Source organism: Malurus melanocephalus, unplaced genomic scaffold (assembly GCF_030028575.1).
Source record: "Malurus melanocephalus ecotype Western Australia unplaced genomic scaffold, MMel_1.1 scaffold_577, whole genome shotgun sequence".
NCBI classification, from domain to species: Eukaryota; Metazoa; Chordata; class Aves; order Passeriformes; family Maluridae; genus Malurus; species Malurus melanocephalus.
Genome location: NW_026623809.1, coordinates 396,127 through 410,354, shown reverse-complemented (window position 1 = coordinate 410,354; position 14,228 = coordinate 396,127). Strand labels below are relative to the sequence as shown.

Below are 14,228 nucleotides of genomic sequence, written 5' to 3'. Positions count from 1 at the left end.
GGGGGGGACAGGTGGCAGCTCCCCGCTCCCTCGCCGTGGCGGCGCTGGCACATGGCGCTGCTGCCGCAGCTGTGGCCCCGCGCTCGCCTCGCCGCCGGGSCACGAAGGAGGCGGTTACCCCGCGGCGGCTCCCGGCCTCGCCACCGACCGCCCGCGGCTCCTGACACCTGCGCTGTCACCGATAACGCTGCCGGTCTGCGCTGCTTCTAGCCCGCGGTGAAGCCACAGAGGCGGGGGAGAGAGGCCACTTTATTTTTAGGCGACCGACCTGGGTAAATGGGGACCAAGCACYACCAAAAATCAGGGGTGCAGGATGGGGGAGCAGGACCTCCCTCCGGGTCTCGGTTGTCTGTGAGGGTGGACGTGGATGAGCCATCCCCTAGCAGTGCTGAGCAGTGACGGTGCCGGCAGAACGGCATATTCCCTACGGGGTCACTSTTGCTGCAGCGCCGTCACCTTCATGAGCCACCAGCTTGTGTTCCTGASCGGATACCTGCCACCTGCCAGTACCCTCGTGTCACCCCGGAATGGCTTGTGGTCTGGGCTGAACCCTGGTGATCCGTTTGTTGTCCCCCCCAATCGTGTCGCACGGCCCTGCTGCGGCTGCCGGTCCTTCCTGCCCGCACCGATACCCGGCCGGGGCTGAGGGGACGGGACGACCCGGCTACGCTGTCTTCACGGCGGACGGGGACCCTCACAGTGGGACCCGGCTACACTATCAACCTCCCCTCCTACACCGTAGCCTTTCCACGAAGGTCGCACAGTGTCACAGGAGCTTTTCATTCCAGAACGACTCCCGTACCTCCTGGAATAGCGTCCGAGGAAGGTGGAGGGAGCCGGAAAACGAGGGGAACCACGTCGGGAAGCGGTGCACCGCTGCCCCCCCCGGCCACGCCCCCGGCCCAGAGCCCCCGCCCCGCAGCACCACCTCCGGGCCGGCAGAGGGCGCGCCGCGCAGCCGCGACAATCCGGAAAGAGCCGAGGAGCGGCGGTAGGCGGCCAAGCCGGAGCGGACGGCTTGGGCTGAGCGGGCGCGATGGCGCAGCAGGTCGAGCAGCTGCGGGCGGACGGCGTGGACAAGGAGGTGCTGCGGGAGGGCACCGGGCCGCTGCCGGACTTCCGCGACGGCACCAAGGTCAGGGCCGCGGGCGTGCGGGCGGGGTGGGGGGATGTGGGAAGCGGAACGCGGCGGGGGATGCGCGCATGCGCGCAGCGCCCCCCACCCCCCCTCCGTCTGCGTCGCCATGGTGACGCCGGGAGCTCCTCCCGTCCCTTCAGGCCACCTTCCACTACCGGACGCTGCGGTGCGGCGATGAGGAGACGCCGGTGGACGACAGCAGGGCGCGGGGGAAGCCCATGGAGCTGATCGCCGGGAAAAAGTTCAAGCTGCCGGTGTGGGAAGCGGCGCTGCGAACCATGCGGCCCGGCGAGCGCGCGCGCTTCCGCTGCGACGCCAAGGTGGGCGGGGCCGGGGCTGACGGGAGGGGCGTGGTTTGTTGTTCGGGGGCGTGGCTTGCCTCGGTGGGCGGTGCTTTTTCCCGCTGGGCGTGGCTTGCGGGCGCCTCGGTGCTCTCCGGCCGTGGGGTGCGAGGCTGGAGCGTCCCGATGTTCTCCGCCTCCACCCCCCCAATTCCCGGCTCTGTTCCCTCCCGCAGCACGTAGTGCTCTACCCGCTGGTGTCCAAGAGCCTGCGGAACATCGCAGCAGGGAAGGACCCGCTGGAGGGGCAGCGGCACTGCTGCAACCTTGCCCAGATGCACGAGCACTACTCCCTGGGGTACCCCGACCTCGACGAGCTCCAGAAGAACCCCCAGCCCCTCATTTTCGACATCGAGGTGCTCAAGGTGAGGTGCCGGCATGGGGAGCTCAGGGATGGAAGTGTCCAGAAAACACATAGGTGTGGCACATGGGACATGGTTTAGTGGTGGCCTTGGCAGTGCAGGACTCAATGATCCTAGAGGTCCTCTCTGACTTAAACGATTCCATGATCCTGTTCTCTGATTCCATGATGGGGTGCTGGCAGGTGGAGCCACCCGGCTCCTACCAGCAGGACCCATGGGCCATGACAGATGAGGAGAAGCTCCAAGCTGTGCCCCAGATCCACAAGGAAGGCAACGAGCTGTACCGGCAGGGCAAGGTGCCTGAGGCAGCTTCCAAATACTACGATGCCATTGCCTGTCTCAAGAACCTGCAGATGAAGGTGGGTCTCCCCAGATGCACACAGGCAGCCCTCTGGAACGCAGGGCTTGAGAGCTACCCCTCACCCTCCCTACATTGTCTGCCACAGGAGCAGCCAGGCTCTCCAGACTGGATTGAGCTCGATCAGAAGATCACACCCCTGCTCTTAAACTACTGCCAGTGCAAGCTGCAGTGCGAGGAGTACTATGAGGTGTTGGACCACTGCTCCTCCATCCTCAACAAATATGAAGGTAAGGAGCCATCCCAGGCAGCTGCACCAGGCACTGGGAGACCCCCATGCTTTGCTGACCTCCAACTGTCTCCCCACAGACAACGTCAAGGCCTATTTCAAGCGGGGCAAGGCMCACGCGGCTGTGTGGAACGTGGCTGAGGCGCAGGCTGACTTTGCCAAAGTGCTGGCCCTCGATCCCTCACTGCGCCCCGTGGTCTCCAAGGAGCTGCGGAGCCTGGAAGCACGGCTGCGGGAGAAGGATGCCGAGGACAAGATCCGCTTCAAGGGCATCTTCTCCCAGTAGAGCCCACGGCCGCAGGGGAGAGCCCAGCGCGCTTGGGACAGGTTTAGATATTCCACATGTGGAATGATCATGGATGTTTATTAATGTTTAATACAGATTTTACTTATCTGAAGTCAGTGGAAACGGCCCAGGAGCTCGCCACAGCCAGGGAYACGGCCGGGCACGTACGTGGCAGCRTAAAGCATCGCAGCACAYGGCTGAAGCTCTTTGCTGGGCTCTAGACTCTGCTCATTGTCACACCAGGGCTGCATGGGTGACACGAGCCAGCTGCTCCCTGCCAACTTTTATCACTTATTKGATGTTTTTATACTTTATGATGGCAATGGGGGTCTGTAGTGCTGAGCCTCCTTCCAGCTCCAACCCCTTCGATGCCTGTTCTCCACGCCACGCCATTGTCACTTCTCCAGGCTGCTGCTATCATCCCAAACCAGTGTTTCCTCTTGTCATGTCATGTCGGGAATATTTTATAATGAATAACAGCTTGTTCCTGCTCTGCTATCTCTATAAACCTCTGGTTGTGCTATGCCAAGATAAACTCAAGTAAAACCAGTCCCAGCCCCTGSTCACTACAAAAATTTGCTGCTAGAGGTAAATGAGGGGAAACCAAGGCGGAGGGGGCAARTATCAGCATTGGCACAGCCCACACATCCCAGGCTCTTTTCCCTKTCCTAGATTGCTTGTGACCCCACTGCTGTGCCCCACAGCCACCTCCCTGTGGTATATGGTGGCCCYGGAGGTTTTCATGGTGTGTTGACCRCACAATTGGAGCAGGGCAAGGGAGGGCATATCCCACCATTCCCTTGCCCCCAGCACATCATCTCTCTTCCGGTGCCCTACTTTGGAAAATAATCCTTTGGGTGTGGTCTCCACAGCTCAGCTGTGCCTTCCCTTTGATAAAATCCCTGGGAGCAGGGAGGTTTTGGAGGCAGCACCCACACGTGTTGTGTGGGGAGATCCCAGCTTGTCTCCACACAAGCTCCTGGCAGCCACCCATGTCCTCTCCTAGGCACAGGCAGGACTCAGGGTGACAGGGCACCAGGGCTTCCCAGGGCTTTCCYAGTGGGTGTGAGCCCTGGTGCCACAAGCACAGCACAGAGCAGACAGTGGGTGCTGGCACCTTGTGGTAACATCTCTTTATTCAACACCGAAACGAAACGGGGGGAACAGAGGAACTACTCTGGAACCCCAACCCGGCCCTGCCCCGCGACRCCAGACGGAAATAAATAGGTGGGGAAGTGCCACTCACCCTGGGGCACAGCCACAGCCCCCCCAGTTTTGCACTGAGCACTGCCCAACAGCCCCAAAGGACCAGAGGGGATGGGGCTGGGAGCAGCAGGGAGGACCCARGGTGGCTCAGCCCTGAGGGGATCACTCTGGCCCTCATGGGGGGCTCGGAACCATCTCCCAGCACCCCTCAGTCTCAGGGGACCCAGTGCTCTCATCTCCTGTCTATGGGCTCGTGGCCCTTTACTGGCTCTGGCGCCAGGTGCTCCTTGCTGGGAAATCAGGGATGCAGCAGAGGGGGGAACATGGCCGTGCCACCCTCACTCCTCACCCTCTAGCTTGAGGCTGACACTGCGGGGCTTGGCCCGGGACAAGCCAGGGGGTGCTGACGGGGGGCCCCCATCCCGCTCTGCCTGGCTGGAGCCCCGGGAGCGCAGGAGCTGGCTCTGCTTCCGCAGGAAGTCAACAGGYGCTGGGCAGCCATAGGTGCCTTTGCCCAGCACAGGTCGTGGGGGGCCCTTGGGGGAGTGGGCCAGGGCTGCGGCTTCCAGCTGGGCCAGGTGGGCAACATAGCCCTCGGAGAGGAACTGCAGGACACACAGACAGCCTGAACTGGTGGCCAGGGCCGGCTGGTGGGGTCAGCCATCATCCCCTGCATCCCCAGTCTGTCTCCAGCCCTGMCACCAACATACCTGGCACTGGTTGTGGAACTTCTTGACCGCCCGTCCCACAATGTAGATGTGTGCTGGTGCGAGTCCCAGTGAGCTGTAGACTGAGACATCCTTGGTGGAGCCGTAGCCAGCAACTATGGAGATCTCGGCCTGCCCAGGGACAAGAGCATTGGGGCAGGGAACAACCCTTCCCACAGGAACAGCCACCCCCAGGGGCTGGGATAGCCTCGTGGTGCAAGGGATGGTTAGGAGCTGCCCTGAGAAGCTTCCAGCTCTGCCACAGCAGTGTGGTCCAGCTACCAGCATCTCCACYGGGATGCAGAGGTGCACAGGCTTCAGCACAGCTCATGCCACCCCAGCCCCAGCCCCGTGTCTCCCCAGCAGCAACCCCATCCCCACCTCGGTGCGCAGGCTCTGCAGGAAGGCGGCTTTCTGGCGCAGCGGGTCATGGGTGAGCCCATCGCAGAAGGACACAGCGCCGTGGGGGAAGTTGTGCTGGGAGAGCCAGGCCACCACGCGATGCTTCTGCATGTCAGGACGCCCYGTCACGTAGATGATCATGTACCCCGAGTCCTGCCAGTGCCTAGGAGAGGACATGGGTGGCTGCCAGGAGCCTGTGTGGAGACAGTCCTGCTGTGGGAAACTGGGATCTCCCCACACATGTGCAGATGCATAGATATTATGTACTGAGGGCAAGGGAGTGGTGGACATCCTCTCCCTTGCCCTGCTCCAGCYAGCTTATCCACACACCATGAAAGAYGGGGAGATTGACTTCCTTACTGAAGGGCACCCACCTTACAACGTCCACAGCCCCTGCTCGCACTTTGGGGTCACTWCCCATGATGGAGACGCTGGCAGTGAAGGAGCCGTCGATGCTGAACACAACAGACTCGGTGCCACGGGCCACCACGGTCAGGTATGCCTCGGCATAGCTGTGGTCCCCCCTGCAATGGGAGAGGTGGGGGTTCAGCACTGGCTCTGCTGTGAGGGCAGCAGGTGTGGCTCTGCCAAAAGGGCAGGAGGAACTGAAGGGACACCACACCTGACCACCATGCGCACRGGGTAAATCCCGATGGCCAGAGCCTTGTCTGGAGGGATGGTGAAGGTCAGGCGCCCACTGCCACTTGTCACCTCGGTGCCATAGTACAGCCACTTCCCTGACAGYGGCTGTGTCATGATGTAGATGTCCACCTGGGAGAGGGAAATGGGCTGAGCACRAGCTGCAACCCCACATCCTGCTGTGTCCCTACCTGCAAGTCCTTAGRCCTTCTCTCCCACACAGGGTCCTGTTAACCACATCCTTCCCCTACTGTGGATAATAGCCCCATGCATGGTTGTGGACACCCCACCCTGTTTGAGGAGTCCTGGTGACCCCCTGAGCCCAGCAGTACCTTCTCCCCAGTCAGTGTCACCACATCCAGGGGTCCGTACATGAAGCGCCCACTGAGGACCTGCGCTTTGCCCTCGCACACGATCACATCGCAGGCCCGGTGGTTGGCTGTCACATTCTGCAGGCACACARGGTGCTCAGCAGCTCCTGGGGGAGCTCCTGAGGTGGCACCAGGACACCACTAGGCTGTGGGATTGTCCCAGAACCCGCACACCCGAGGATGCCGCGGGTGGGCTCCCACTGGCCACATACCCGGATCTTCACTTGGGTGCGCTTGCGCTGCCACTTCTCCCGAGGGATGGCGGGGCTGTAGATGGAGCTCTCCTCGCTCTCCGCCGGCTGTGGCCCCTCCTTCTCCATCACCTGCCAATGGCATGACCCTGGCTCAGCCTCCGCTAGCCCTGGCTCGCTGCCCGCACCACCATGCCCGCCATACCTGGCGCAGGATGAAGGCCACCACGTCGGASGATTCCCAGTAGCTGGCGTGGAAGAGRTGGGGCAGGGTGATRGTGGGGAAGGCAGTCAGGGCGTCGGGGCAGTACAGAGAGTAGTCGATGCGTTTCGGGCCCCACCAGCGCTCCAGGACTGTGAGGGGAGCTGGGATGAAGCCTTTCCCAGACCTCATCCCAAGTCGTGCAGCCGAAGGTGTCCGGATGGGATGGGGTGGGTAGGGATCACACTTACTCTTGACAACCTCRCTCGTGCTGGCAGAAGTGGGGGGCTCTGCCAGCTCATTGCCCTTCCAGAAGCCCCCAAAGCTGCCAGTGGGAGTAGGTGGGGCAACCAYATCCACTTTGGGCAGGAACAGGGCAGAGTGTGTCTGCAGGGCCTCCGCTGCAGAGAGAGCTGGGTGAGCACACACAGAGCCCCCAGAGACACCCACCACCGCAGAACCCACCTCCAGTAGAGACCCAGAGCAGTGGGAAGGACATGCACATCCCTCTTCCCCCACCCAGTCAGGCTGTGGGTGCTCTGAGGCCCCTGATGTGGCCCCAGGGTGCCTGACAGCAGTGTGATGGGGACTTGCTCACCCAACAGGGACGAGGTGCCATCACCCAGAGGGTACTTCTGGTATCGGGGCACACTGAGCGGGGGCACAGTGTGGAAGGCYTTAGCCAAGAGGGGCTCCAGGCGGGAGGCGCAGGGATCGGCGGCGTGGAAGAGGTTGTAGATCTGCTCACAGGCAGGACGCAGCTGGGCCACTGCAACAGAGAGCAGGATCAGGGGTGCCCACAAGGACTGGGTGCACCAAGAGCAAAACATCCAAGAGGGGTAAAAGCAGGACACAGCAAGAGGAAAGGCTGGAGAGAGAAATTTGGGGCACTGGGGACAGGCTGGGGCTGGCACAGAGCAGGGACATTCAGCCACCCACCAACACCCACACAGCCATGGCTGGGCATGCGAGTGGCTCAAACCCAGGCAGGGCTCTCTGGGGTGGTCCCAGGGAGCTCACGCTCGTGTGGGGAGCACAACACAGGGACTTGAGCCCTGCAGGGAGGGTCAGGGGCTGGCACCGCGGCAGGCAGGGGTCCTCACCATCCAGAGCAGGCATGACGGTCTTGCGCAGCGCGAGCACCAGCCCCAGCGGGGAACCAAAGAGGAAGAAGCCGGATACCTTAAATTCGAGGCGGGTGCTGGCACCCTCCACCCCATCCAGCGCCGTGGCACCACTCCGAGGTGCCTCTGCCTCCRGTGGGGCCTCGCTGGCCTGCAGGCTGGGACAGTGGAGAGAGTGGGCATGGGGAAGGATGGCAACAGCCCGTCCCACCATTCTGAAGGCAAAGCTGATCCTGGTGTGACCCTGTTATCCCAAARGAGCTCCAGCAAGATTCCCCCGGGGCAGGCAGCTCCAAATGCTCTTTCTCAGCCTGAAGCAGATGGGAATTGCATGGTTTCCACAAGATAGCCAGCCATCGCCCTTGGGCTCACCTGGATGTGGAACTGTGCTGCTGGCTGTCCCCTTGTGTCCCTGGGGGCTCAGGGCTGGCCTGGCTCAATCCCAGTACTCCATCTGTCCCATCAGCCAGTGGGTCYGGGCCGCTGCACTGCTCTGGGGAGATGGGCTCCATGCTCTGCAGGGAGAGGCAGCAAACACCCAGACCTCACTTAGCCCCCAGTGCACCCCCAAACCCTCCCCACAGGGTATTGGGCTGTGGGCACTCACCAGGCTGCCACGGCGGCTGCTGTTCCGGCTGCCCCCYGAGCCCGCCCGGCTCTGGCATAATGCGTCAAATCCCAGGATGCTACCCACACAGTCCCCCAGCAGCACCACCTGTGGAGAGCATGGACCCACGAGGAAAGTGACACCCCCAAASCCTCCACACAGGGCCACAGCTGGACCCCAGAACCAAGCTTCCCTCCACATTCCACCTCACCTGGCCGCAGAAGCCGGTGCCCTCTCCGGAGTGCAGGAAGGCTGCGTAGGCCTGGTTGGCACGAGMGATGACAGTGCCCACGGCGTGCTGGTAGGTGCCTGAGGAGGTGGCCAGCAGCGGGAGTGCTGCCAGCGGGATGTGGTCCTGGCTGCTAGACAGGCTGTCCCTGTCATGGCTGTAGGGGCTGAGCCTGAGGGGGACACCGCAAGGGATGAATGGGACCAATCCTGATGTCCTCATCCCACTGCACGGTACTGGTTCACCCTGGGGATGCCGCACCAGGAGTAATTCCCATCTCGTCCCATCCCACTACAACACATTTGCTCACCCAGCTGCTAACTCTAGATGCTGTATCCGGAGTTATCCCCATCTCACCCAATTCCATCCCATTCCTTGCTGCCCTGATGTTCCCATTTCTCTACACAATGCTTGTTCACCYCAGGATGCTGCATGAGGAGTTATCYCCATGCTATCCTAYCCCATCCCATTCCACCCCACTGTCCTCATCCCACAAAACTCCTGCTTGCCGTGTAATATTACACCAGGAATTACCTGTATCCCATCCCGTCTCACCACACAATACTTATTTGCCCCAGGATGTTGCACCAGGAGTTAACCCCCATCCTATTCCCAGTCCTTAATGTCTCACTTCCCAGAGGAAGTAAGGTTCCCTCTCCAAGGCTACCAGCTCCCTGGTCCCCTGCTTTCCTGGCAGGAATCCATACTTGGAGACGAGGGTGTAGGCTGCAGCACAGATGGGCGGGCAGGGCACCAGGCGCAGCGCCACATGTCCCAGTGCCTCGGGAAAGTGGACRCGGGTGACAGCATCAAAGGTGGCTGCCAGTGTCTGCACATCTGCCTGCTTGGAGCCTGGCTCCCCTGCTCCCTGATCCAGGATGTTCCCACTGTGGAGGATGAGGAAGAGCACGTGGATCCGGCACATCTGCTCCGTGCTCTCTGCTGCGCCGCCCTGCAGGAAGAAGAGCAGTCAAGTCAAAGGGCACGGCAGGAGGGGCATAGCCCGAGAGAGGGAACACGCACCTCAGGGAAGCTGGACGTTCCCAATCCTTCACCATCCCCCTTGGTGGCGCTGGTTCCATCCCCTGCGAGCACACAGCCCTGGTGAACCCGTTGAGGTCTCCAGGTAGGAATCAGTCCCCTCCCAGGACATCCACCCCATGCCTCGAGGCCAGACCGCTTCAGCGCTCACCCAGTGCCTCGTCCAGCTCCACTGGCCGCTCAAGCGTGTCCAAGAAGTCATTGGAGCTCCACTTGGTCATCTCCTTGGCAAAGACCTCGTCGCTGTCAGACAGATCCTCTGCAGAAGCAGGAGGAAAGCATGGGTGAGGGGAGACACCCCTGTGCCTGCACACCCATCCTGAGACCGCCTTGTCCCCATCCAACCTGTCCCGAGGRGGTGCCAGTACCGTGGGCATCGAAAAATTCCTCTTCAGAGCTGTTCTCAGAGTCCCGGGCAATGTTCTGCATCCGCCACTCTGACAGGCTCTGAGGAGACACCACCCCTGCCACCGACAGGGGGTCAGCAACCAGAGCCCTCCACAGACAGACCCTGCCCCTGCCCCACAGCTCGCCCTTGGTCCTGGATCCAGATCCCCCAGGGAGATCTGGGGCCATCCCTCTGTCACCCAGARTCCCTCCTCAGGAGATCCATGACCATTCCCCATGTCACCCAGAGCCCATTCAAGAAACCTGGGACCAGACCTGGRACACCCAGAGCCCCACCTCAGGAGACCCAAATTACGCAAAACAGTCCCCTGATACATCTCCTATGGAGAACAGCAGTATCCCAACAGGCCATACCCACAGCAGACCAAGTCCCTCACCTCCATGCTGGGAAGAGTAAGAAGATCGGGAAGAGGTGGACCACTGCTTGGCAAAGGTATCATCAGAGGGGGTCTCAGTCCCCGCCTGCAGCTCAGCCTCCTCCTGCCCACCAGGCCCATCTGGTTCYGTCCGCCCCTTGGGGCTGATCCCAGCTGCAGGTGGCTCCTCGCCCTCACCACACTTGGCCATCTTCTGTGCCAGCATTCGYGCTGTCTCCTCCTCCAGCTGCCGGATATCCTCCATCGTCAGGTCCGTCCACTCATCCTGCCAGCACCAGGCTTGGCGGTGGGCACGCAGCATCACCTTCCTCAAACCTGGGGGGATGACGGGGGCAGCGAGTCCAGTGTGGCCCCACAGCTGCCCCAATGATCCTCCAGCAACCCATGGCTCCAAACTCACCCACRTCATGGATGAACTGCTCAATCTTGGACTGCATCCCCCAGTATCGGAATTCCACCTTGCAGAGCTTGTAGGCACACATGAGGGGCCCACTGGCCGCTGCTGCCTCCAGCCAGTCATCACCCAGTGGSCCCCGGCCTGTCTTGGATGAGTGGTAGAGTTTGGGATCCTCCTCGGGTTTGTATTCCCCGGGGGAGATGGGATCACGCACAATGTCAATGGTGTCTGTGGAGGGAACGGCACTTGTGACCCTACAGCACACGGCAAGGGAGCACAGGTAGGAAAACAAGGAAAAAGGGACAAAAATCAGGTCAAATTATTCCCACAAGCCATGCACCGAATGCAGCTGGCAGCAAATACTCTCTGTCCTAGAATCCTAAAATCTTGGGAGTTCTGGAATCACAGTATTCTGGAATGATGTCGGTTGGAAGGAACCTTATGGATCATTTCATTCCACTCCCTGCCATGTGCAGGGACACCTTCCACTAAAYCAGGTGGCCTTGGTCACTACCAGGGATGGAGCATCTGCAGTTTCTCTGGGCAACCTGTGCCAGGGCTCACCACCCTCACAGGGAAGAATTTCCTGGAACATCACAGACACCCTTGGTGCAGCCAAAGACATCCCGTCCCTGCGTGGGATCCCAATCTGGCACCCCAGGGAGCAGCACAGGGAGGGAGGGGCTGGGAGCGTGCAGAGAGCTGGGGCTGACACACATACACACATTAGCCAGGAGATCTGGCAGCTGTGGAGTGATCCTGGCCACTCCGGGGGATGTGGGGGCTGGGCACGGAGACAGCTCAGCACAGCTCCCAGCTCTCCCCTCTAAAAAAGCCCGAGGGTCCCCCAAAAACAGGGCACAGCAAAACCACTATGTAATACAGGAGCCTCCGGAGAGCTGAGGGGGAGGACTAAGAACCCCATCCCCAAACAGAGGTGATCTCTCCCAAAATGAGGATGAGCTCTCCCCAAATGAGGATGACCTCCCAAAACTGGAGAAAGGATCATGAATGATATTCAGGAAAATAAGATCCAACAGCCATTCTGGCTCAATTCAGCACAAAATCTCCTAAAATTTGGCTTTTCCAGCTCAAGGTCAGGTTCCAGCAACCTGATCTGGGGGATCCTGGGGCATCCTGGGGCACCCCACTGGCTCCCAGGACCATCCCACAGCACTATCCCCATTCCCAGGCTGTGCCAAACCCAGCATTTATTTTCCCCCGCTAAACATCCCGAAGGTGCTGCCAGCCTCTTYCTCCAGCCTTGGATGAAAAGAGGCAAAAAGAAAACTGGAGATGCCCTGAATCCACAAAAACGATGCAATGCACAGCCATGATGCCAAGCAGCTTGGATAACAGCAGCAAAGAGCTGGGAAAGGACCTGCTGTCCCCAAGCAGTTCCTGGCAGTGTCATTCCCATCACAATCCAACTCTGCTTTTGTCACTGGGAGAAAGCTGCCAAGGAAGCAGTTATCCCTGCGGATCACCCAGACCATGTCATTCCATCGGCCTTTGAAACATGAGAGGGGTTTAAATCTGTCARTGCTACAGGACACCAGAGCAGAGAAAATCCCAGTGGGACCCACACTGGGGCTGATGCCACTCCAAGCCTGCTTCCTGGGGAAGGCAGCAGCCACCAGAGATGCTGAGTGCCCTGTGGAATGCCCATGGGATGGACACTAGAGTGGAAAACCAGGCAGTGGGCACAGCACCATGCCCTGATGTCATCTGCTAGGCCTGGTTGCTTCCCAGGGGCAGTGGGGGCAGAATTCCTGCTCCCAGGTCCGAGCCATCGGTATCCTGGCCGGACATCCCCAGTGCTGTGAAAGCCGGGGAGAGAAATAGGTCAGATGAATCATTTCCTCCGAGTGCCTATTTTAGGCCTCCATTTTAAGAGGCAGAGCGTCACACTGCACACCCTGGCGCCTGAACTGACCACATCCACAGCACTGGGAATGGGGAACCCGCCAGAGAGGGAAGAATCCCACACTGAACTCCCAGTTCTGCCCACCAGTCCCCCCGGAAAGGAGCMAGAGAGCGATCTRGGGCAAAGCCCTGGGGAGAGAGGAWGCAGAGCAAGGGSTAGGAAAAYGGGGACATGCTTTTCCAGCTCTCCCTRCTCCAGCTGATCCGAAACACCCCACAGGACCCAAGTGCGGGGTCCCATGTTCACCAGGAGAGTAAAGTCGAGCCCCTAAGGCCCCTCCACATCCACACATCCAACCTGGGGACACTGTGTGGGAATCCCAGCAGCCACAGGGTCCTGCCCACCTCCCAAARCCAGCCATACCCACCCAAAATCCTCTGTCTCTTTTCCGCCACGCTCAGGTTGAAGATGTTGGTCTGCTGCCCCGCATCCGGGCGGTAGTATGTCTCRATCTCAATGGAAAACTTCTCCACGAAGGGACACGTGTACCTGGAGAGGATCAGGACTGAGCACAGAGCACAGCCAGCCCCACAGATCACCCCACCACCTCCCTGCTCCCACCTGGTGCGTGTGTAGGGATAAGCATTCCAAGACTCCTCCTCCACCTGGAGCGCAGCTTTGGGGAGCAGYGCCCGGAACCAGCTGGGGATGTGGGAGCCGACGTGGTAGATCTTGTGGGTGTACTGGCCACTGCCCCCAGGGCCGTCACTGTAAGGCCGGTTGGCCAGGATCTCCACTCCGCTACCCTCGCCACTCGACTCCTCCCGGCTCTTTTTCTGCATAGAGATGATGGCTTAGTGTGGTCCCCACAAGTCCCGAGACAGCCATGATCCCCAAGGGTCCTTGTACATTCCCATCCCCATGTGCTGGCATCCACCAGAGCCACATCTACTCGCACGACTCCCTGCTTGCCTCAGCGGCCCCAAACCACCCAAAGCCTCACTGACACCCCTACAACCTGCCAATTCATTGGGATCAGCCTGAGGCTCCCCCGTGCCCCTTCAGACTCCACGGTCAGCCCTATAACCTCCCAGTTCCCCACACTCAGACCCCCTACACACCATGCTCAGCCTCAAAGCCCCCTGTGCAACCCCAGGCTCAGCCCCTGCACCCTTCATGYTCCCCCACAGCCCACTGCACCCCCCAGGCTACAGTCTCCAGACTCTCTCAGCCCCCTGCACCCCCTCAGTCTCAGTCCCCAGATCCCTGCACCCCTCAAGCTCCCCACACCTGGCCCCACAGGCTGTGAATCCCCTCAGTCTTGGACCTTGGAGCCCCACACCCCCCAGGCTCAGCCCCACAAACCCCAGATGCGTGCAGCCCCCAGACTCAGCCCCCTCCCTGCCCAGCCCCGCAGACCCCCCAGGCCATCATGCCCAGCCCCACAGCCCCCCCAGGCCCTCATGCCCAGCCCCACAGCCCCCCAGGCCCTCCTGCCCAGCCCCGCATCCCCACCTGGATCATGTAGAGCTGGGCCACCTGGTACTCCTCCAGGCTCATGGGCAGCAGGATGTGGTACTCCTTGATGAGCATGGCGCCGGCGGGGGACGGCAGGGGCAGCGCCTGAGGGGGCTTGCGTTACACCGGACCGGACCGGCTTCGGGACAGCTCGGGGTACACTCAGCTCAGCCCGGCAGCTCAGCCCGGCACCGCTCGGCCCGGGTTTGGCCCGTCTTGGAACCGCTC

General features: G+C 60.9%; 2 protein-coding genes across 3 annotated transcripts in view; one reads left to right on the top strand and one right to left on the bottom strand.

The window, feature by feature from the left end:
• Positions 1-931: 931 nt before the first annotated feature.
• Positions 932-3,293, top strand: AIP (aryl hydrocarbon receptor interacting protein). The gene is made up of 6 exons (XM_057382637.1): positions 932-1,135; positions 1,279-1,458; positions 1,656-1,844; positions 2,024-2,200; positions 2,288-2,429; positions 2,509-3,293. The coding sequence occupies exons 1-6, from the start codon at positions 1,037-1,039 to the stop codon at positions 2,712-2,714; spliced, it is 993 nt and encodes a 330-aa protein (XP_057238620.1). The 5' UTR covers positions 932-1,036; the 3' UTR covers positions 2,715-3,293.
• A 537-nt stretch (positions 3,294-3,830) lies between these two features.
• The window catches only part of PITPNM1 (phosphatidylinositol transfer protein membrane associated 1), an 11,267-nt gene continuing 869 nt past the window's right edge, over positions 3,831-14,228 (bottom strand). Inside the window, exons 2-24 of one of the 2 annotated variants that reach the window (XM_057382641.1) lie at positions 13,998-14,105; positions 13,104-13,318; positions 12,910-13,031; positions 10,619-10,843; positions 10,219-10,533; positions 9,802-9,897; positions 9,585-9,692; positions 9,416-9,477; positions 9,100-9,344; positions 8,375-8,564; positions 8,164-8,271; positions 7,929-8,071; positions 7,536-7,714; positions 7,031-7,201; positions 6,684-6,833; positions 6,436-6,584; positions 6,252-6,362; positions 6,001-6,117; positions 5,652-5,800; positions 5,404-5,553; positions 5,009-5,192; positions 4,631-4,759; positions 3,831-4,525 (exon numbers count right to left, since the gene is read on the bottom strand). In XM_057382641.1, coding sequence (XP_057238624.1) covers positions 4,259-4,525; positions 4,631-4,759; positions 5,009-5,192; positions 5,404-5,553; positions 5,652-5,800; positions 6,001-6,117; positions 6,252-6,362; positions 6,436-6,584; positions 6,684-6,833; positions 7,031-7,201; positions 7,536-7,714; positions 7,929-8,071; positions 8,164-8,271; positions 8,375-8,564; positions 9,100-9,344; positions 9,416-9,477; positions 9,585-9,692; positions 9,802-9,897; positions 10,219-10,533; positions 10,619-10,843; positions 12,910-13,031; positions 13,104-13,318; positions 13,998-14,075 — 3,663 coding nt within the window. In that variant the 5' untranslated portion in view covers positions 14,076-14,105 and the 3' untranslated portion in view covers positions 3,831-4,258. Of the gene's footprint in view, positions 4,526-4,630; positions 4,760-5,008; positions 5,224-5,403; positions 5,554-5,651; positions 5,801-6,000; positions 6,118-6,251; positions 6,363-6,435; positions 6,585-6,683; positions 6,834-7,030; positions 7,202-7,535; positions 7,715-7,928; positions 8,072-8,163; positions 8,272-8,374; positions 8,565-9,099; positions 9,345-9,415; positions 9,478-9,584; positions 9,693-9,801; positions 9,898-10,218; positions 10,534-10,618; positions 10,844-12,909; positions 13,032-13,103; positions 13,319-13,997; positions 14,171-14,228 lie in introns of those variants that run through there. The other variant, XM_057382642.1, reaches the window with a different exon arrangement.